This window comes from Carcharhinus amblyrhynchos, chromosome 1 (assembly GCF_965287045.1).
Source record: "Carcharhinus amblyrhynchos chromosome 1, sCarAmb.v2.hapA, whole genome shotgun sequence".
Classification (NCBI taxonomy): domain Eukaryota; kingdom Metazoa; phylum Chordata; class Chondrichthyes; order Carcharhiniformes; family Carcharhinidae; genus Carcharhinus; species Carcharhinus amblyrhynchos.
In genome coordinates, this window is record NC_137324.1 from 102,112,787 (window position 1) to 102,136,712 (window position 23,926).

Below are 23,926 nucleotides of genomic sequence, written 5' to 3' on the forward strand. Positions count from 1 at the left end.
ATTCATCCAATGTCGTAGCGTCTGCATGATCTCCGCAATATACCATGCCTCGGGACATCCTTTCCTGCAGCATATCAGGTAGACAACGTTGGCCGAGTTGCAAGTGTACCGTGCACCTGGTGGATGGTGTTCTCATGTGAGATGATGGCATCTGTGTCGATGATCCAGCATGTCTTGCAGAGGTTGCTGTGGCAGGGTTGTGTGGTGTCGTGGTCACTGTTCTCCTGAAGGCTGGGTAGTTTGCTGTGGGCAGTGGTTTGTTTGAGGTAGTGCGGTTGTTTGAAGGCAAGAAGTGGAGGTGTGGGGATGGCCCTGGCGAGATATTTGTCTTCAATGAATACTCCATGAGGTACTCAATGAGTGAAATTCATCTCCTATTAGTGATTCCCAGGATGAAGAGATTACTTCTTTGAGAAAAAGTTGAGCAGAATGGATCTATATTCATTGGCATTTAGAAGAATGAGAGTTGATCTTAGTGATACATGAAGGATTGAGGGGGCTTGACAGGGTAGGTCCTGAGCAAATGTTTCCATTCATGGAGGAATCTAGAACTAGGGGCACAATTTCAGAATAGAGGTGCTCTCATTTAAGGAGATTAGTAGTACTTATTTTCTCAGAAGGTTGTTTATGTTTGGAATTCTCTACACCATACAGCAGTGGAATATACCTGGAATAGAGACAAATTTTGATCTACAAAGGTAGTCAAAAATTATGGGCGTGGTGGGGGGGGCTGGTTAGGCTGGAAAGTGGAATTGAGGATGTGATGAGATCAGCCTTTATTGAATTGTGGAACAGACCTGAGAAGCCAGATGGTTTATTGCTCATATTCTTATGTTCTTATGAATAGACCTCAGTAATTCAGCTGAGTATACTGTGATACTCAGTGAGACTAACTTTCCATTCCAACAATTGTTACAGGTATGAGATTTATAAGGTTATGTTTCAAGGCTGTGTCTCTAATTTAGGGTAAAATGAAGAGAGTCACGTGATCTGTTCTGAAGTCTGCCTGGCAACAGAGTTAGGTGATATAGCACTAAAGATGAAAGGAAGGTCGGATTGTTTGCTTAAAAGAATCTGTAAAGTGTTCACACTTGAAGACAATGATTGTGTTTACTGTCATGATATTGCTCATCTCAGAAGTTCCAGGAAGGTGTTGAGAATGTCAGATTGTAACCAATCACACTTTAAACTGTCCATTGATTTCCAAGATAAATGAGAGTTAGGATCTCAAGGATAGCTAATCAGCATTTCTATCTAGATACAAGACCTATAAATTCTCAATGCCATGTGAACTTGTGAGGGGGAAACCCTTTGGGAGACAATTTGTGGGACTGGGTTACAAGTTTTCCTGAAACTCACAGGTACAGGCAATGTTTCATGATCTGGGGGAGAGAGTACAGCTGGAGGTCGAGCATTTCTATGGTTCACCTCACAGGAACGTAGGCATGTGGATAGAAAAGATCCACTTCATGTTGATTTGAAGTGCAGCCGGAAGATTCACCTCGCTTGTGCTAGAGGGAAAGGAAAGGGACAGTGATGTAAACACTTGGAGCTAAGAGCCACTTTGGACCAGACTACTTAAGGGCCAGTGTAAAGTATACCTATGAAGTGGGTTTTTCAGATGTATTAAAAATAAAAGGGGAAAGTTATTTTCTGCAGTTCAAAGCAGTGTTTTTCAAACTTTTTTTCCAGCAACCCATTTTTACCAGATGGCCAAGCCTTGCAACCCACATCATGTGGATGTGTAATGAAACATGATCTTTTCACTTTGCACTTACATCGTATTGTGTATTAAACATCTGGGGTCAGTTTCAGATCCATTTTCCAATTTATTGGGCCATATTCCAGCACAAAGAAAATTTGTGTCAGTATTTTGCAAACTCATCAACATATACATTCAAAACAAATGTCCAAAATTAGGCAATACACTAATTTACTGTTTATCAGCCATCCATAGAAAATTGACTACCATTTATCTGTGACAGATCTCTCGTTTACATTAGGATGCAGAGCTGACCAAATCAACAAACTGCTTTTTGGTGGAAACTTAACAAGGTAGTCACCAATTATCCCTATTTTTATTATCATCCCATCAATAAAACTCCCTGGTAGATGGGATATGTCATATCAATAACTACATTTTGCTGCATCCAATGAAGTCTGTGGTTAATGTGTTGATTATCCTTTCTCACACACAGCTATCATTTTAATAGAATCCCAGTGGTTTCCCTGTTTTTCAGCTGTCATTTTGAAATTGATTCAACAGCAAAATATTTTTATGCACACAAGGGAAAAACAATGAGTTGGTAAGTTATGTTTAGTTATTAATCACAAGTAGGCTTACATTAACACTGATATGAAGTTACTGTGAAAATCCCCTAGTCGCCACACTCCGGCACCTGTTTGGGTACACTGAGGGAGAATTATCAAACTTTGAAGTTTTAGCCTGCCTTCATGGCAGGAAATTCGAAACTCAGGCTGAATCCATTGACCAGCAAGCTGTAGTATTGTTGCTGCAGTCGCAGCAAGGTTTACTGAACATTTAAAAATGCGCCTCATTCCTAATTCTTACCTTTTCCTTTCATAAAGTACACATAACTTGAAATGAATCAGATAATACTAAGCTTTTCCTCTACATCAAAAGTCCTCATGCTGGCTCTGTTATCATCTGAGATGTCTTCATTGTCATATCATCTTCTACAAAATATGTACAGAACTATAAACAGAACATCCCACGTATTTTTGAACAGAATCACAGAAAATCCTGCCTTTTGTTTAGCAGAATCAAGAACATGCTGTGTTTTCTCAACAAGATGACGGAACATCCTTTTTTTTGTGAATTTGATCAATTTATAGGACAGCGAGAATTTACGTGGTGACCCATTTTCAATATTTTGCAACCTACCTGCAGTTTGCAACCCCAACTTTGAAAAGCATAAGTTGTTTACAACAGTTTAGTAAATAGTGCTTTTAGTCTTCTCGTTGCAGTAAAAGCCTTAAAATGTGAAAACATCTCGTGCATAATTTCAGTTGTCAACTGAATGAATTTCATCTTTAAAATTAATGGTCTGTATGGAGATTATGGGGAGCGTTTAGGCCTCGCTTGTCCCGAAACCGTAAAATCCCATCCCCGAGGTCAATAGATATTTCCATTGTCTGCCTCTCACCAGCTCCGCTTCTGTGGCTAGCAGGTGGTAAAATTCCAGCCTATAACTCCATTCTGCAGAATACTGAGGTTGTTCTGGTCCATTTTAAGTGAGCTGTGTTGAGGATGTTATAAAATGTTAGGGTATTTTGATTGATTCAATTTAAGGGCTCAGGTAGACCTTTTCCTTAGTGAATAACATAATAGAAATGTAAATTGTTTAATGATAGAACTGACCTAGAGCTAAGTTGATCTAACACCAAGTAGTGTTGATATGTTAGAATGAAAAATAAACAATGCATAATGGCACAGACTTTATTTAACTAGGACTTCATTCTCAAACACTATTGTGCTAATCGTTTGCTTAACAAGAGTATAAACTGAAAATTCTGAACATCAAATGTCTCATTTGTGACCCTTAAAAGTTCCACATCATATTCTTCAGTTATATATATTTCAGCAAGGACACAATACTATCATACGAAAAGAAAGACTTAAAATATATGTTCTAGTAAATAAATTATTGGAATATTAACTGAATGTGATTTAAAGAAAATAAGCATTTAACTTTTAAGCTCTTATACAGTAGCAATATATAACCCTATTGAAAACACTATACTTAAATAACAAAATGCTTGCTTTCAATTTTGAAATACATCACCATTTTTATGTCATTTAAAAGTTCTTTGTCCATATGACTCCCAGAAGCTGTTTAATCTTGGTAAGATTTCCAACAATGTGTTCCAGTATGATAACAAAATGATTTGTTTACTAATACATTAGATCTTCAGGTGTGACATTAGCTTCGTCTGTTTTGGTCTTTAATGTTGGGAAACGCACTCCACTGATGCCGACCACTAAAATATTTGCTATGTGCACAACAGTACTTGCCACACACAGCCAGAAGGAGGTATCAAAGTATTCCTGAAGGATGATGAATTTAAAAACACGTTCACGAAAATTGGCAATTCGTTCTGTATGCTCATGAAGCTTCACAGCACCAATAAAGCAAACAATTGCAAATAGTCCACATAGACCTACAAAGAAAAACCAGTGTAAATGGAACATAGAATTCAAAGATTTAACTGACATAGAATATCCATATCCCTCTGGAAACTATGTACAATATGAAAATGATCCAATAAAATTAGTTGAAGTGTTAAAAATTGCAATCCAACTTAGCTGTTACTGCTTTAATAGTGCACTAATCTATTATTCTAATCATATGATTTGTAGAGTACTCATTTAAAATTTTTGTTTGGCTCTGCTAATAGCTGGGCTGCTTAGAGTCAATGGGTAGCTGAGCAATATAAGATCAGACATATCACAGATTCAAAATGCTGATTTAGATAATCTTAAATCGAATAGGTGTTAGGTGTGCTGCAAGGATCTCAGCACATCATGGATGAAGGTTATAAATTCAGTCAGTGCTCTTGCATCTTTCCATTATCTAGCAACCCCTTACTGAGGTGTGCACAAGGGTATATGATTACTCAGCTTGGCTATGTTGCCTGCAAAGTTGAATAATCTACTAACTAGGCTTCCACATTAGAAATGATGTGACAGGATGAGCAGCATCTTTGGATGTAAGACCAACATGTTTGTTTATTTATTTGTGTCACAAGCAAGCTTAGATTAACACTGTAATAAAGTTACTGTATGTTGATGCCTTAAGGAAAGAAAGGGTGATTGAAGATCAACTGTTGTTCCCTTTGCTAAGTTAAAGGTGAGCAGATTCAGCAACTGTTTACTATGCTACAAGTTGAAAACATTTTCTTCTACCTCGTTGTATTTAAGTATAATACACAGTATTAAGCAGATGTGGGCATGAATTTAAATTATATCAATTACCTGATAATCAGTTATAGGTGTGGGAGGGAGAGAGAAATATGGCTTTCTAAAGTATCGTCAAAAGGTCTTAGTGAAATCATCCCATGGGGATCCATGGAAAGGGAGTCAAGTGTCCCAACTGGCAGGGATGAAACTACCTATAGTGCCTAGTCAGCCTGGTGTCACTGGAATGATCTTTCTGATCCTCCTCTTCCAGTTATAGTGAAGTAATATGAAGTGATCAAAGGGAATTTTCATTTGCCCCTGAGACCCAGTATGCAACCTTAAAGAATATTTAAAATTCTTTAAAATACTTTCCTCTTTGTTCTTAAGATCTGACAACACTGACAAGCTCACATTAATTTCTCACCCCTAGTTGCCCTGTGAAAGTGGTAGTGGGCCTTAACTTTGAAACGCTGTAGTTCTTGCCCTGGAGGTGCTGTCCCATATTGACCCAGCATCAATAAAGGAACAGTGATATAACTATTTAAGGCTGAATGGAGCGCAGTTCCTGACTTTAAAAAAATGTCTTTATATATAATATTTCTGACAAATACTTTTTAATCATCATTTCATTGAATATGTCACCACAGAGCCCAGCCAAATAGTGATGTTCAACCTAACTACTTACAGAGTTTTGTGTAATAATTGCACAAATATCCTATTTAGTACCATATGGAATGTTGTAACTACAGGACCCTCGCTATATGAACTGGCAGGCATTGTGTAATCTGCAATAAAGTTCAATCTGAAAAACATGTGAGTCTTTTCCACAAGCTATCATGAAATAGAATTGCCACTTTGGGAATACATTGCATGTGAATAATTTTCAGTATTATTTCGAAATCTTAAAATATTTCTTGAATAGACAATACAGTCATCATTTGCTGAATAATTTTAAAATTAAAACTATATTTTTAAATTGAGATCTGCATTATTAAACAGTTCTAGTTTTTAAAAATGTGTGCAACTTAATAACTGTTTCCATAATGGAAAATAATTCAAAATGTTCACAAACTCTAGCAACTTATCCCAGCCATTAAATTATGAATTAATAAAGCAAAGTTGTATCCATTGCACTATGAGAAGAATATTTCAATCTCTGAAAGCGTTTCTTTCAGATGTATGCAATTTTATGTTGAAATATTAAAACTAATTTAAAGATGGATGATTTATGAAGACATTTCTATTTCCCCATAATTCTTGCACTTCAGTTTTTGGAATAAATCATCAACCTTTAATTTTGAAGATTGTTTGAAAGGTTTGTTTTCAAATTAATATAAATGAAAGACTTAATATTAATGATGTTTAGTCATGTTAAAAGTAAGATATAATAGGAAAGAAACACCATTAAAAATATATGGTTACGCATACTTACTTGCAATTGAGTTCCAGAGGTAGATACCCATTGGTCCTTTTATGGCTTGGTAAGGAACTTTCACTGCATTATAAATACAAAACCCAAAACTGACCACAGCAAATGCAATTGCTAGGCAGATAAAAAATATAACCAAAACATGTACAGCTGCATTCAGCGATTTCACCAACTGTGGAAAAACTGAAAAAATATAACAAAAATGGTTATAACAAGACAGGAATGGTAGTAGTTTGTGCATGCACATTCCTACAAAAACATTAATATTAATGCACTAATTGAGCCTGTTGTGTGAGTAACAATGTTATTGTATTCAAATTAAATATAGTTCCTATGGCATTTAAGTTAAATGCCTTCACAACCGCCTTTTTCTTTCATATCTAAGTTAGCATTGGAACTATTCATTATTTTTCATTATTTTGCACAAGCTGCCTTTTGTTCTTCCTGCTCAGTGAGTTTAGGAAAGATAAATTCAAACAAGAAGGCATGAGGTTTGATCTGTTGTCTCAGCTGTATCATTATCAGATGTTACTACCTAGAGCTGCACAAGGCAGCTTCAAATTCAAATCCCACAGTTTGAGAAAAACTAGCAAGGATTCCAAATCCTAAAGAACATTTTTGTATAAATTTTGCATGGGGCTGGCATTTTTATCAGTTTCCGGATGGCCTACTGATGGAAAAAGAGAAAAAGAAACATAATAAATAGGTCAGCCTTTTTAAGCTGCTTCTCCTGATGGTCAGCCACAAATTGTCATTTGTGGTGGCTGGAAAGAAATCTTTAGTGTTGTTATCTTTTGGCCTGTATAAATGTATTTAAAACATATAGAGGAAAAGCATTGAATATCACTTGGTGGTGAAAGAGTAACTGGAAACAGGTGATGGATGGGTTTGACCATCATGAGTTTTTATGTGCATTTAGAGCTAACTAACTGACTCAAACACATTTGAATAAAGCCACTGTCCCATCATATCAAACCATCTGAGGTTTCTCAGAGTCAAAAATTTTATTCGAAATAAAGCAGTATACAGAATGTGAGAACATTGTGGTAACATTATGGTCCATACAGCAGAGTACAAAGTTCAAAAGAACGGCATGTCACATAGCCCAGAAATTTCTACAGTAGATAATTGATGCGCTTGCCCAACATCCTCTGTGATGATTTAACTTGCACATTAACTCTTTATTTGAAATGAAATAATCCCTCTCTAAAATAACAATAGATGAAAGTGATTTTGTTATGGATTATAATTTAAACAACCCTGATTCCTCCTCTCACTGTCTATCTGTAATAGAAAGACGGTTTTGATTTTTAATGTTGTCCTTTATAAATGTTGGTTTATTTGCCCCAGTTCAGGTTTGGCATGATCCAATCCTCTATTAATAGCCAACATCAGGTGACGTAAAATAAGGGGCAGCATGGTTTCACAGTGGTTAGCATTGTTGCCTCACAGCACCAAGAACTTGATTCCTAGCTTGGGTCACTGTCTGTGTGGAGTTTGCACATTCTCCCTGTGTCTGCATGAGTTTCCTCCAGGTGCTCTAGTTTCCTCCCACAGTCCAGAAATGAGCTACAGAGATCGTGACTTTAAAAAAAACTTTCTTAAAGGTACACTAATGTTACAACATACACAAAGTGTAGAAAAGGGATCCACAACACCCCCCACCACCATTCAGCTAATGAGGCCCCCTTATTAAAACCCATTGTGTTTTTAAGCAGGTGACTGTAGAACCATTAGCACAATGTTGGAAGGACCCCAGTCACTCTGCTTTTGTCCAGACCTAGCAGGTGCAGACCCATCTACTTGCCCTTTCTGTTGGCTTGGCTGGAATGTTTGTATAATGCAAGGAGTGTTATATTCCAGGAGTTTGATGAGTTAGCCTTTGTTCATTTTTTAAACAGTTCAGAAACTTCCAGAAATACCATCATGTGGTCAGCAGTCACCCTTCTATTAGTCCACACATTTGTCCTTTTTTTCAAAACAGAATTTAAACAAAAGAATATGGAAAGGAAACAAATTTCTTTTAGATTCTTTTCTTCTTCAAGTCTTCTCAGTGGGACACACCTCCACCATTGGAGAAAAAAATGAATTCTATTTCAATTTTTTATGTAGTCTTATGGAAGGAAAATAAGAAGTGCAGAATACACCTGTATTCTCTGATTGATATTGGCACATCAGACACACAGTTAGCAGGGGCAAGGGCAGTTTTCTGCTGCATGGGAAATTTTTTCAGAGCTAGAGTTCTAATTCCTCTGTGTTGTGGGATCAGGCATTCCAACCTCCTGATTGAGTATCTTCACAAACGTTTGGGGTTTATAGGGTGGTCAGTGCTCAGGGACAAGTGATAGAACATAGAAAAACCATAGCACAAACAGGCCCTTCGGCCCACAAGTCGCACCGAACATGTCCCTACCTACTAGGCTTACCTATAACCCTCTATCTTACTAAGTCCCATGTACTTATCCAAAAGTCTCTTAGAAGACCCTATTGAATCCGCCTCCACCACCACTGCCGGCAGCCGATTCCACGCACCCACCACCCTCTGAGTGAAAAGCTTACTCCTGACATCTCCTCTGTACCTACTTCCCAGCACACTAAATCTGTGTCCTCTTGTGGCAAGCTGCTCTGAGCTATCCGTTAGGGAACGCTGGACATGTCACTCTGTGGGTGCCATGACTGGAGATAGTAGGCTCGAACTGCTCTTGTCCAGCTTAGCTTTTGCCTTGGGCAACCTGTGGTCTGTTCTGTTTGTACCCAGGAATTGGAGTTAGGCTGAGGGTCAGAACAGTGGGGAGTTTTAAGGGACCTTGACCTCTAGTTCAGGGTGTGGTTTGGGTGCTAGCACAACTGTTGAGTTGAGTTGGTATGGCAACAGAATTAAGAACATAAGAACATAAGAAATCGGAGCAGGAGTAGGCCATCTAGCCCTTCGAGCCTGCCCCGCCATTCAATAAGATCATGGCTGATCTGAAATGGATCAGTTCCACTTTCCCGCTTTCTCCCCATAACCCTTAATTCCCTTGTCTGTCAAAAACCTATCTACCCGTGACTTAAATATATTTAGCGAGGTAGCCTCCACCACTTCAACGGGCAGAGAATTCCAGAGATTCACCACCCTTTGAGTGAAGAAGTTCCTCCTCAACTCCAATCTAAACTGCCCCCCCTTATCTTGAGGCTGTGCCCTCTAGTCCTGCTGTCCTTTCTGAGGGGGAAGAATCTCTCCACCTCCAGCCTAACCATCCCTTTCATTATCTTATACGGCTTTGTAAGATCCCCCCTCATCCTTCTAAACTCTAACGAGTACAGACCCAGTCTATTTAGTCTCTCTTCATAGTCCAACCCCCTCATCTCCGGTATCAGCCTAGTGAACCCCCTCTGCACTCCCTCCAAGGCCAAAATATCCTTGCGCAAGTGCAGCAACCAAAACTGCACACAGTATTCCAGCTGCGGCCTCACCAGTACTCTGTACAGTTGCAGCAAGACCTCCCTGCTTTTATATTCTATCCCCCTCACTATAAAGGCCAGCATCCCATTCGCCTTCTTGATCACCTGCTGCACCTGCAGACTGGGTTTTTGCGACTCGTGCACAAGGACCCCTAGGTCCCTCTGCACCATAGCATGCTGCAGCTTTTCGCCCTTTAAATAGTAATCCCTCCTACTATTATTTCTGCCAAAGTGGATAACCTCGCACTTGCTAACATTGTACTCCATCAGCCAGGTCCTCGCCCACTCGCTCAGCCTATCCAGATCCCTCTGCAGACTTTCCACACCCTCCACGCAATTTGCTGTTCTACTCATCTTCGTGTCATCAGCAAATTTCGTCACCCTGCACTCAGCCCCCTCCTCCAGATCATCTGTATAAATGGTAAATAGCTGAGGCCCCAGCACCGATCCCTGCGGCACTCCACTAGTCACCAACCACCAATCAGAATAGCACCCATTGATACCAACTCTCTGGTTACTATTAGACAACCAATCCTCTATCCGCGCTAACACCTTACCCCCAATTCCATGCACCCTAACCTTCTGTAGCAACCTTTTATGAGGTACGTTATCAAACGCCTTTTGAAAATCTAAAAACACCACATCCACCGGTTCCCCTCTGTCTACCGCAATTTGGGCCTGCCATTCTGTTTCTGGACATGGAGAAGATGACCTTCTGGCAGGAGCCTCTCCCACATTCATACCAGAGATAGCTATAGTACAGTAGCCTGGTGGAGTGTTTTGGATCATTTTAAATAAGCTGGTTAACTCTGTCCAGTCACTTTGCAGTTCTGCATTATGGTGGGTGAGCATGGAGTCTCTCTGCTGATCAGTTGTGGGTAAGCATTGTGTCTTTTGGGACACTTCTGCCCTCTGGTGGATTGTCAGCTCTTGCTGCACCCTGTACCTAAGGCATTACGTTCATTTTTTCTGGATCAATTTGGGAACTTTGCTGCTCCATGGTTAACTTTGCCATAAAGGTGCACCTGGTCGATCAACAGATTCCTAGCTGGGCCTTTGGCTTGGGAGAAGGAGCCAAACTGGTTCAATGTCCCTTGGAACCCTTCTCTCCTCAAGTGGAGGTGCAATTCCAGCTACACACCCTTCCAGCTTTTTGACTGGAGGAAGGCATGTTATTCCCTATCTCCTCATTGGTTTGGAACTTCCTTTCTGCAATATTTAATGTCAGAAAGAAGGCTTCTGTCAGCCATACTTCAGTCATGTCATCAGGCTTTTCCTTTCCAGGCCTCCTGTCTAGTCTTTTAGGCTCTTCAGCATGGTGGTGCCTCTTCCTCACTATTTTTTCCCTGCTCTAAGACATTCCTGGCCTTCAGCCTTGCTACCTTGGGTTTGCTCTCACTTGAGGTCTATGGGCACTACTTTTCAGGACTGTCCCCAGATTTCTGCCTTTTTGCAGTTTTCTGCTGCTTTATATTCACCTCCTTTCTTTCGCTGGCTAGCACCTTGCTGTCAGCTAGCTTGTTCCCAAGAAGAAAAACAATTCCTGCTATGTGTAATTTAGGGACAAATCCTAATGTAACAGAGCCTGAAACAAGGCCACATTCTAGGTGGACCCAATGGAGGGGTGCAAACTCAGGTCCTCCTGTCATTTCACTGATCAGTGCCTTAAGGGAGGTATCAGGGCTTAGGTTTAGTTGCCCTCCAGCATGGGTGGCCCCTGTTTGATGGATTTATTCACATTTTGGTGAGGTGGGAATACTGCCACTGAAAGGACAAAACACTGGAAGTTCTGAGGAAATTAGTTTGGCTCAGATACACAGAGAGGGACAATCTTCCCAAAAATATCAAAGTGCCAAACAAGCATGAAACGGAAGAGCATCGCACTGATTTTTAGGCGAGATAAAAATTCAATCTGAGCAAAAAATGAAGCAAGATCTGTTTCCTGCCGGCAGGGGGAGGGGCAGGGCCTAAGCTCATCCAAAATCGGGCAGTTTACAGTAAAGGCGCAATTGCACATGTGCAAATCTTTCTGTCCTGGGCAACAGTACGAAACAAAGTCACTGCCTCCCCCAGTGAATATCACCAATCACCATCCCCCTCTGATCTCCATTGCTGAGTATGCAGCATTCCCCCAAACAATCCCGGTTGCAGAGTACGCAGCATCCCCTCAGGCCCCACCCCCTCACACTCCACCCTTTGACACTGCTTGGCGCCCAGTGGGCACTGCCCAAGAGGCATACTCCTGACCGTGACCTCCCAAGGGGCCAAAACAGACTCCAGTCTGATCAGTGAGGCCAGCGCACCAGGCCTCCATTGATGGGGGCGATGCATGATCCTCGCCAGTGAGGAACCTCACTTGCAAGGCCACAGAGGCAAGTGAGCCCAGATGATTTTATTCTGGACTCAGTTGTAATAAGTTCTATTTACCATTGAATTGAAATATTGAGATCAGTCTCGCACCCGTTTTGGGCGTTAGACTGATTTTGTCAGATATCTGGTGCTGGTAAGATCATGAGAGATGAGAAATTGAGCGAGAACCCAATTGTTTGCCTCTCTCGCAATCTTACTGGCTCTACCCACCCATTGACCATCGGGATGAGAAGGTAAGATTGCCCCATAGAATGCTATGCCCTCTTAAGGGTAAGTTTCTTAAGTGAATGACTCTGCCTGCTCTGCTGCACTATCCATTGTATTTTTCAGGACACTACACATGTGAAGCCCATATGGCTTGGCTTGCCTCAGCATCTCCAACATTCAGGTCTGGAATGGCCTATTTTGTTGCAAGGAGAATACAACAGTCCTCTGACAATTCTCCTTTCAGGCTGCGAGGACTTATTGCACTTTCTTTGACATTTTCTTTTCTAGATGAAGGGCACTTCTTGTCTAGGTTGCCCTGCCTATCTTTCTAATGCTTGTGGGTATGATTTGCAAAAGGCTTTGCCTGAGTTTACAGGCCTCTGAGTGAGATCTTAGTTGTCTGCTCTAAAGGCTGCATCCTTGGCAGTGAGGATTCTGTGCTCCTCTAGGGGTATTTGCAGGTTGCAGCATAGGGATTTTTCATATCCCTCCAACAGTACTAGTCCACAGAATTGCTGCTGGCATGCCTCTGGAATTAACTCCTCGAGACTTGGGATGGCAGCCTCAGTCTACTCATAATTCAAAGAACAAAGGACAAAGAACAGGACCGTGCAGGGACAAACCTTTCGGCCCTCCAAGCCTGTGCCAATCATGTTGTCCTATCTAGACCAATGGCCTGTATCTTTCTATACCTGTTCACGTGCCTATCCAGATAAGTCTTAAATGTCACTAACGTATCTGCCTCAACCACCTCACTTGGCAGTGCATTCCAGGCCACCATCACCTTCTGTGCAAAAAAAAAATTCCCCACACATCTCCACTGAACCTTTCCTCCCTTATCTTAAATTTATGCCCCTTTGTGATTGTCATTTCTACTCTGGGAAAAAGCCTCTAACTGTTCATCTTGTCTATGCCCCTCATAATTTTATAAACTTCTATCAAGTCACCCCTCAGTCTCCGTCTTTCCAAGGGGAACAAACCCAATTTATTCAATCTCTCCTCATAGGGACACTTTGGGAGGCAACATGCATAGACCTCCTGAACTCTTCTGGACAGTTGCCCTTGAATTGTAAATGTCCAGACATCTCAGGGCCATTTTTGCTGTCCTGCTATTTTCTCAAAGGTAGTAAAAAAAATAAGATCACAAGATGCAGGAGCAGAACTAGGCCATTCGACCCATCGAGTTTGCTCCACCATTCAATGAGATTATGACTGATCTGATATAATCTTCAGTTCCATTTTCCTGCATAACCCTTCATTCTCTTACTGATTAAAAATCTGTCTATTTCAGCCTTGAATATACCCAATGACCCAACTCTACATCTCTTTGTGGTAAAGAATCCCACAGATTCACTACCCTCTAAGAGAAGAAATTCCTCCTAATCTCTATCTTAAATGCATGACCCCTTCCTCTAAACTTAGGCCCTCTGGTCCGAGACTCTCCCACAAGAGGAAACAGCTTCACAGCATCTAACTCATCACACTCTTCAAATTTGGGAAAGAATTTCACTACTTGAGGGCTTCAGAGAGTGGTTTCAAGTTAGGGGGATAAGGGTTGTTGTCTGTGGGAGTGGAGGGGGGGTGGCTGCGGTCAGATATCCGGGCAGGATTGTGGGAATTGACAGATCACTCTATGTTCTATGTACACATGTACACAGTACACTGAAAGATTGACACATGTTCAGTGGTGCCCTCTAGCTGTTAACAGGTGACTTTCCAGTGAGAACAGACTCCATCCACTCCCCCTACTGGTTTGAGTCTCACTTTGCTTCTTTCTTTGCACTTAATAGCACAAGATCATGTATGAGACCTTGCTGAAAAAATGGGTGCCATTCTCTGACATTTTCACGATTATTTGGCACTTAGAATTTTTTTGGTAAGATCACCCTCATTGTTTCACATGAGTCCAAGAGTCCAGAATCAGAAGTTTGATGGTGTATTTCTTCAAAGATTTAACAAGTTGAAACTGATGCAGTGAGATCCACTCTTCCAATAGTACTGACTTCCACGATGCAAGAAGCCCATTGAGATCAATTAGTCTTGCGGTATCCAAAGCTGGCTGATGCAGATGCCTTGTCTACTAACCCTTTGTGTTAGCTTGGCTGGAATGCTTATTCAAGGCAGGAGTGTTACATTCCAGGAGTTTGATGAGTTCATCGTTGCCCATTTTAAACTGTTCATGTGGTCAGCTGTGGCCATTTTATCAGCTCATCAGTCCTTTTTATAAGAACAGAACTTAAACAAGAAAATGGGAGATCAATAAATTTATTTTTGTTTTTTTGTCTTCTTGCCTTCACTGTAGGGCACATATAAATGTTTTAAGTTCTGAATGCTAATAGCTTGTATTCTCAAGACATGTACCCTTGGTATTTGTTTTCATAAAAATCCAGTTTCATTTCTAATTTATTGATATTTTCCATTTCCTAGCAATCTGTTCCACACATTCATTACCCTCCGTGTGAAAGAATCACATTCAAACTGTCTGTTTACTTTCTCATTAGTGTCAGTTTACACCTTCCAATTCCTTAGTTTCTTGTTATGCCCAATAATTTGTAATATTTATGCTCATTATAACTTTCAACTCCTATGATAATACTTCATTTGATCTTCTTTATTATACGAAAATGTTCTTTTTTTTATCTTTTAACTTAGCTTTAGACTATGAAGAGAGACTAAATAGACTGGGTCTGTACTCGTTGGAGTTTAGAAGGATGAGGGAGGATCTTATAGAGACGTAAGAGATAATGAAAGGGATGGATAGGGTAAAGGTAGAGAGATTCTTCCCGCTCAGAAAGGACAGCTGGACTAGAGGGCACTGCCTCAAGATAAGGGGGGAGCAGTTTAGAATGGAGTTGAGGAGTAACTTCTTCACTCAAAGGGTGGTGAATCTCTGGAATTCTCTGCCCATTGAAGTGGTGGAGGCTACCTCGCTAAATATATTTAAGACACGGGAAGATAGGTTTTTGACAGACAAGGAATTAAGGGTTATGGGGAGAAAACGGGAAAGTGGAACTGAGCCACTTCAGATCAGCCATGATCTTACTGAATGGCGGGGCAGGCTTGAAGGGCTAGATAGCCTACTTCTGCTCCTATTTCTTATGTTCTTATGTTCTGTCACATTCTCATTATTTGTTGCTCCCTTCTGTACCCTCTTTCTAAACTGCAAAACCAGGATGTTTCCAATGGAGTATAATGACCAGAACTATACAATGATTCTGAAGCAGTCCCCTCTATAACTGCACAATTCTTTGTGGGATTTAAGCTCTATGCTCTGACAATGCACTCTTGCTTCCCTTCTATAGTTCCCTGTTTGTAATGACTTGAGAAAGATAGCAGAAAGGATAGCAGGTTAGCAGATAGGAAGCAAAGAGTTAGCACAAATGGTCTTTTTCTGATTGGCAGGCAGTGACTAGTGGGGTTCTGCAGGGATCTGTGCTAGGACCCCAATTGTTCACATTATATATTAATGATTTGAAAGAGGGAACTGAATGCATTATCTCCACATTTGCAGATGACACAAAGTTGGGTGGGAGGCTGAGCTGTGAGGAGGATGCAGAGAAGCTTCAGCGTGATTCGGACAGGCTTAGTGTGTGGGCATGTGTACGGCAGGTGCAGTATAATGTAAATAAGTGTAAGATTAACCACTTCGGTAGCATGAATGGGAAGGCAGATTATTACTTGAATGGGTGTAAATTGAGAGAGGTGGATACTCACCAAGTCCTTGATGTCCTTGTGCATTAGTCGCTGAAAGTAAGCACGCAAATACAGCAGGCAGTAAAGAAGGCAAATGATATGTTGGCCTTCATAGTGAGAGGATTTGAGTATAGGGATAAGGATGTTTTGCTGCAATTGTGTAGGATGTTGGTGAGGCCACATCTGGAGTATTGCGTGCAGCTTCGGTGTCATTATCTGAGGAAGGATGCCCTTGCTATAGAGGGAGTACAGCAAAGGTTTACCAGATTTCTGGATGGCAAGTCTTCATATGAGAGACTAAATCAGCTGGGATTAAATTCATTGAAGTTTAGAAGAGTGAATCTCATAGAAACTTATAAAATTCTAACAGGGTTAGACAAGGTAGATTGTTCCCAATGGTGGGGGAGTCCAGAACTAGGGGTCATAGTTTGAGGGTAAGGGATAAACCTTTTGGAACTGATGTGAGGAGAAATTTCTTCACCCAGACAGTGGTGAATGTGTGGAATTCACTACTACAGAAACTAGTTGAGGTCAAAACATAGTCTGATATCAAAAGGAAATTAGATTTAGCTCTTGGGGCTCATGGCATATAGGGATCAGGATATTGTATTCAATCATCAACCATGATCAAAATGAATGGCGGAGCAGGCTCAAAGGGCTGAATAGCTATTCTTGCTTCTTGTTTTTATGCTTCTATTCTGCTATCACACACTGAGACTCTGATCTCAACAATTATCCACGAGGACTCCTGTAGTATTATGCAATGCATTTCACCACTTCTTATTCCTGTAAGAATTTGAAGGCATATTGAGGAAAAATCAATGGAATAGGATTAGAATGAAATACATGGAGATGAACCAATTGGACTGTTGTTGATACACTGGTATTGGCAGGGATACAATAGATTAGAAGGCTCCTCAATAGCAATGAATTCTATCGCTGGGAAGTTCCTCAGAGTTCCTCACACTCTGCCAGCATTATTTGACCAAAAGCATCATGAAACCCATTTACATCACACTTCCTGTGAAATAATGATAGCAAGATAGGAACAGCTCCAAGGAATTTCCCAGAGTTTATGAAGGTCTAACATTCTGGATAGGGAACTCAGCAGATCAGACAGAATGCTGATTCTATAGCACGCTAAAAGGGGCAGTTGAAAATTTGATGCAGTGTTGGTTTTACCAACACCACCTCCCCCCCCCCACCCCCCACCGCCCCCCACAAACACACATACATCAATTTTGCTCTCCATTGAAGACAATGAGTAGTATTGGTTGGGGTGTAAAGTCAACATTGCACCTGATCTTATGGATTTCCCATCAACATGTTTGGTAAAAATGTTGCCTATATGTTTCATGATTATGGTTTATCCACATGAAGTAAGATCTGCCAAATTAACTTCCTAATTCCTTGATCAAATTGTAAGTGATTTTTTTCTTTGGCTAAATCATATTGTTTGATCCCCACTTTTAAGGTTGTGGTTGTCTTAACTCAGTTGGCTAGGCAGCTGGTTAATGATGCAGAACAATGCCAACAGCATGTGTTCAATTCCTGAACTGGCTGAGATTATTCATGATGGCCTACATTCTCAACTTTGCCTTTTACCTGGAGTGTGGTAATCCTCAGGTTAAATCCTCTCCAATCAGTCTATAGTCATCTGGCATTATGGCAACTTTACCTTTTACTTTTGAAGCATCAGTCAACATGGCGGGGGGTGGAGTGGGGGGGGCACTGTAGTATTAAATAATCTTAAGTATTTGTGTCACATCTAACTAGATATACAATCAGAGTTCTGGAGGCAAATTTTTATTTTCATTGCTTGGGTGAACGTCCAGCAGAATGGATTATTTACCTGTTGTCAACTGATTATCATTCAGGGACAGAAAGAGGTTGCACTCCCTATGGTACTTTTTTCAGTTCCACTTGTTTTTTTCATCTTGACAGTACAAAAAATGTTTATAAATTATATTTTTTAATCTATAATGTGTGGAGTGCAATAATTGCTTTTCCTCTTCAGTATAAAGCAAGTACTTCACAGGTTTAACTGGTTTTAGATGCTCGATGTAAGTAATGTTTACAAGTTGTGCCCAAAAGCTAGTTCCTCTTCAAGTCTACTTAATTTCCTATGTAAATGAATGTCTTTTTGCATACAGTAAAGATAGTGCAATTTTGCCAGGCAAATGGTTTACTTATCTTGTTGAAACGATTAACTCCAATAGGTTAATAAGACCTTTTAAACCATGAGACATTAAGGCACTGACAGACCTACCAGCATTAAGTTAAATAACTTTTGAAACAAGCTTATGAGTTAACAAGAGAATAGTTTATATATGTGAATGCAGTAAGTGATTATGTTTTTAAAATACATACTCTGATATTTTGAATGCATTAATTTATGTTTTAAGGTATTGTTCATTTTAGCCAACAGCAATTTGCTGCAAAGCATCATGGTAAAAAGACATTATGGTGAAGTCATATTCCAAGAGAATGTTTAGACATTGGGAATATGCAAGATTTATAAAGTTTCAGACAGAGAGGACATCCAGGACACTTAATCACGTCTCATGAATAGGCTTATTCGCTGACTAGATAAGATGGATGCATGCTTAGACATGGAGTCATGTGTTAATCTGGTTTGGCAGTGAGCTTTATGGGAACCTATGAGAACATTCATTTGAATTTTGGATTAGAGTCTGAGATTACTAGGCAACACAGGAACTGGGTCAGCCAAGACAGGCATTAACTTGTGGATTTTATGGACTAATAAAATGCCATATGTCAGAGGGTAAGATGCAGTTAGCTAAGATTTATTATTATTAATTTGTCTATATTGAAGATGGTTGATTTTAAGCTAATGAAAGGCAGGAGTTATTGATAAGAAAACCTATAATCTGTTTTGAATTGTAAATGTCATATTTCATCAGTGAGGTCTGATTGCTTTATCTCAGAGCTGCCTTGGCCCTTTGATGGTCTCCAAGCAGCTGCTGATTAAATGAAGTTACATCTTTAAACGGAGACACTGGTTCTGCGAGTCTTATATTGTCTGAACTGTAGGCAATACTGGTCATCTCAGATACAGCACCAACAGTCTTTTGACAATTAGAACAATCTAAAATTAATCTAATTTTAAACACTGAACGCTTCCATTATTTTTCACCTGATTTCACCTTAACCAGCAGTTCTAACTAATAGACATATTGAAGAATGATAAATAATCTTTGACAATTTAATTTAATTCTGGGCTTTCTTAAAACTGGAGTGTCAATAAAAACTTGATACATTTCATAATTCTCATTGCACTGTAGCCAGAGAGAAGAAAAAACTATGGAGGAAAGTTATTTTTTGATGTAACGCACACAATACCTTCTTTTGTTTTTCGTTGTGCTCTTTATGATAAGAAATGACAGTGTCAGAATGAAGCATTCACAATGATGGAATAGAATGGCCTGTTATAGCACACCTTGTTTTATATTATGAACATACCCAACCAGCAACTTGGTTAAGTGAGATTGCCAATTTAATGCCAATTTGTGCTTTACTGTGAAACTTAGTGTAGTGAGCCACTATGTTCTGGCTATTCAGACACATTTCACATTAAGCTTTAATCTTTTTGAGATAAAGAAAACTGTCATCCTATCATTCTGGGCTGCGATCATGAGCTACAGAGATGGAAGTTTATTCCCCTCTGTACCTTCTTTGTAACCTGCAGTTAGGTCAAATGCCCCATCTAGATAGCAAACCAAAAACAACAAAGTTATTTATTATCTGCAAACCTGGCAATAATTACTTGTGATTTTAGAGCACCGTCCTCCAAGACCACAGTGTCGTATTTTTTGTCCCCGGAATAGTCCATAGTAAAGATGTCCCATAAACTTTGCCATCTCTGGATCAGTGGCATTTACAATATCCGCCCCAGTTTTGCACAGCATAGACGCAGTCACCCATTGCGTTGTCCCCAGTGCCACAGTCAGCAGGATTACAGAAACAAAACTTACAATAGCAGCAATGGAAAAAAGAGCTTTCTTCATGTGACTGGGCATCACATCAGATGTAACTTCAACTACCTGTTCCTGTGAGTCTCTTAGTACGTATGTGGCTTAGTGAGGCCTTGCAGGGAGACTTGAAGAAAAGTTGCTTTTGTTCAAATTCACTTCCCGGCCAGCTTCCAATCAAATTCTGATGCTTTGAAATTCATGGCTGGAACAATATAATAATTGAAAAGAAATCAACTCAGATATATTTTATCCAGTGTTCCATTGATCACATTTTTGTTGTTTTCAGCTGTCAGTTATATTTTCCTCTAAATATTCTTTTTCATACTTAGTGCAACTTGCCAACATAGAAGATGTAATAATCATCGCAGTGTCTCTTACTGTATATGTACATATCCTCTCATTGTTGCTAATATACAAAGTAATTAATGTAGAAAGTTCCAACCATCCCTTGTCTGATATGGTCACTTTTCAACCTATCAGTGCTTCCAGTTCAATTAAGTAAGCATCAGTAACACCAGGACATGTTCTGTGCAAGAACAGATTGAATATCAGTATGACTGTAAAAGAAAAAAATAGAAATAAAATATACATTTTTTCTTTCACAAAATTGCATTTCTCATTTTTTAAAAATTCATTTGTGGGACATGGATGTTGCTGGCTGACTAGCATTTATTGCCCATCCCTTATTGTCCTTGTTCAGAGGGTAGTTGAGAGTCAACCACATTGCTCTGGGTCTAGAGCCACATGTAGGCCAGACCAGAAGAGGATGACAAATTTCCTTCCCTAAAGGAGATTAGTGAACCAGATGGGTTTTTCCAATGATCAGCAATGGTTTCATGGTCCTCAATAGATTCTTAATTACTGATTTTTTAAAATGGAACTCAAATTCCACCATCTGTTGTGGCAGGATTTGAACCAGAACATTTGCTGGGTTTCAGGATTAATACCACTAGCAATAATACCACTAGGCCATCGCCTCTCCTCAGATGTGTTTATTGACAGGCATTGTACAACAAAATCAAAGACTCAGTGATTTAAGTTTTCAGGGTAAGGAACACTTCTTCAATTGAGGTTCTTGGACACTGGGAGATGGAATTGAGGACTTTAATCTGCTATTCTTGATGCTGAAAGTGCTGTTGCCCAAAATTAAAGTTTATGGCTAGAATTCTCTGACCTCACCCATAGCTGGGATTCTACGGTCCCGCTGCATTAAATGAAGATTTAGCAATAAAGGGGTGTATAAGGCTGGAGAATTCTGGCCTACTTCATTATGCTGATCCCCAGGATCAGCATAATCTTGATGAGCATAAGATTTGCAAAAAGTAGGAAAGATATACAGATTTTTCCAGTCCCCATCAATTTATATTACTAAATCAGTTTTTTAGCAGCAGGGCAAAAATGCAACTAAGCTGCACAACACTGTCACATTCAGAATGGCACTTTTTATATGAATATGAAATTTGTTATTGATATGTACTGAATTACAGATACATATTATATTGAAATATTCATTATTAAACACTGGAATTCAAAAATAAATTTTGGCTGAGAGTTTTACAGTTTCTTGAACAAAGAGTACACCATATTTTTTTCCTTGTACCCAGCTCCTGTTAGACAATTAGGGAGTTGAATTGTTCATAACCTTGGAATCGTTCGCGGTTCAGGCCATTCTATTCTTCTGGCCACATGCCAAAACCTACCTCCCGTGGGGATATTAAAATAAATTGAAACATTGGAAATTTAAGGAATAATTATTTCAAAAATAAAACAATTAGCATGCTTATTTATTTCAGAATTTACCTTTCATTGCTTATGTAATCCAAAATCCATTTTGTTCAAATTGAACTTTCTGAATTGTTTTTCTTTTCAATGAATAAAGTCCAGCTTCATTTTAATTGAAGTATCTTCATTAAATATGTTAGTGCAGGGGAAATCAAACACTCTGGATCTGTGGTAGCCAAAGGCATTTTTCTTCAAAAAGTCAATTCTCATTGAAGGAACACTGTAAGTGAATATGTAAGCTGACTATAAGTGATTCATTAGGAGAGAAGTCTTAAAGCAGCACACGTGACTATCTCCTAGGTTACTGTGCTGCTTAGTTTGCACTGCCTTACGATCCTGTGCTTATCAAGAGACATATAAATAATGAAACTTCTGCAACAAGATAGGCACTGTGTCAAATTCAGAATAAAATTATCTTCGTAATATAATCATATTATTTTGTTTAGAGAGCAATCACCGTCAAATTCTGCAGTTTCAATCCCTGTTATGTGAAAATCAGATTTTTAAAATCATAATTTTAGAAAAATGGTCGAATGAGAAAAAGCCAGCTTTCGAGTCTGGCCACAATAAAGTTACATAACTAGTCTAACACACATGACCAATCTGGTGTAAATTAAGCTGATAAATCATAAGCACACTATAGATTTATGCATCTGAAGAATATAGCTGGTCAGTGAAGTTGGTTTTGACTTTTATGTCTTTCAGGAAGGGAACTATTGTGTTTAGTCACTATGATATGAACTAATTATGAGAAAATTTAATTAATTGTAACCCAGCGTGCGTCCTATACAAAAGCTCTATTATTTATATGAATACCAGAGGGATAATGTAGCAGTTCTGTGTGATCCAATACAGTGATGCGGGACATAGCAAACTGCAAAGTTTGGCAGGAATCCAGCAGCAACAGTATCTCAGTTTTCTTCTGTGTGGCTTTCAATTCTCTACCTTCAACATTGACTTTCAGAGCATCCTCCTGGTTTCTCCCATTCACATTCCCAACTACTTTGGTGCCGTCTTACTCAACTTTTGTCATTATTTTGCCTTCTTGCTATTTTTATGAAATGATCTCTATGCACCATCCAGCATTCATCATTGCACTAATGGTTCTGCACCACCAGTTGCCTGTGTTTTTAACCATATCAATTGTTCTCTTTGTGTCTTTGTTTTGATCTATAACCATGCAAAGGTTGGCTTACTTCCACATTCTTCCAATGAAGGGCCATAATAAAAAATGCAAACTAATCCTTTAGATTATGATGGAAATTATATATATTTCCAGCATTTTCAGTTGTTTGCCAGATTTCCAGACAAAATGGCCATCTGTTTTCGGGTTTGAACTGAGCAGACCTACTTCTGGATGAACTGCTTGGTACAAACGGAGAATAGAACTGGAATTCCCTGTTCGCCTGGACGGGAATTTTTTAGAACAAGTGTACATAATCTAAATATACTCGATATCCAGAAAATGGAATGATTGCACACATTTTGGGTAAACTAGAATTATGATTGTTAAGTTGGGTTAACAACAAGGTCACGTGTTCAAATCGCACCATAGAAATTTGTGAAATTGAATTCAACCAATCTGGCCTTTACAGAAACAAAAACAGAAAATACTGGAAAATGTTGTGCAATTGTTACAGTGAAAATGCCCAGATGTTGTTAAAAAAGCCAACTAATTTGCAAGTTAAATGATATTTCTTTTAATTGAGGTAAAAACAATTACTGCAGATGTTGGAGTCTGAAACAAAAATAGAAAATGCTGGAAAATCTCAATAGGTCTGACAGCATCTGTGGAATAGAGGAGGGTCATACAGACTCAAAACATTATCTTTATTCTCCTCAGATGCTATTAGACCTGCTGAGATTTTCTGGTTTTCTTTTTTTAATTAAGAACATGTTTGTGTCAAGAAGGGCTACCGTTAGAAGCTTTGTCATTTGATGCTTTCTCGCTTTTTGATGCACTGTGACAGATTTGCTGAAAATATGACGAACAGAGGCCAAACAACAGGAAAAAAAAATGCTGCCAGGACATTAACTGTAAATGACTGGAATATGAAACAACACTTTTGTCTCTATTTTTAGTAT

At 39.4% G+C, this 23,926-nt stretch overlaps 1 protein-coding gene across 1 annotated transcript; it reads right to left on the reverse strand.

The window, feature by feature from the left end:
• Positions 1-1,842: 1,842 nt before the first annotated feature.
• Positions 1,843-22,099, reverse strand: clrn2 (clarin 2). The gene is made up of 4 exons (XM_080189763.1): positions 21,860-22,099; positions 19,852-20,261; positions 6,354-6,533; positions 1,843-4,182 (listed from the first exon to the last, which is right to left on the reverse strand). Exons 2-4 carry the CDS (start codon positions 20,102-20,104, stop codon positions 3,917-3,919), a joined length of 699 nt encoding a protein of 232 aa, XP_080045889.1. The 5' UTR covers positions 20,105-20,261; positions 21,860-22,099; the 3' UTR covers positions 1,843-3,916.
• Between the last annotated feature and the right edge of the window lie 1,827 nt (positions 22,100-23,926).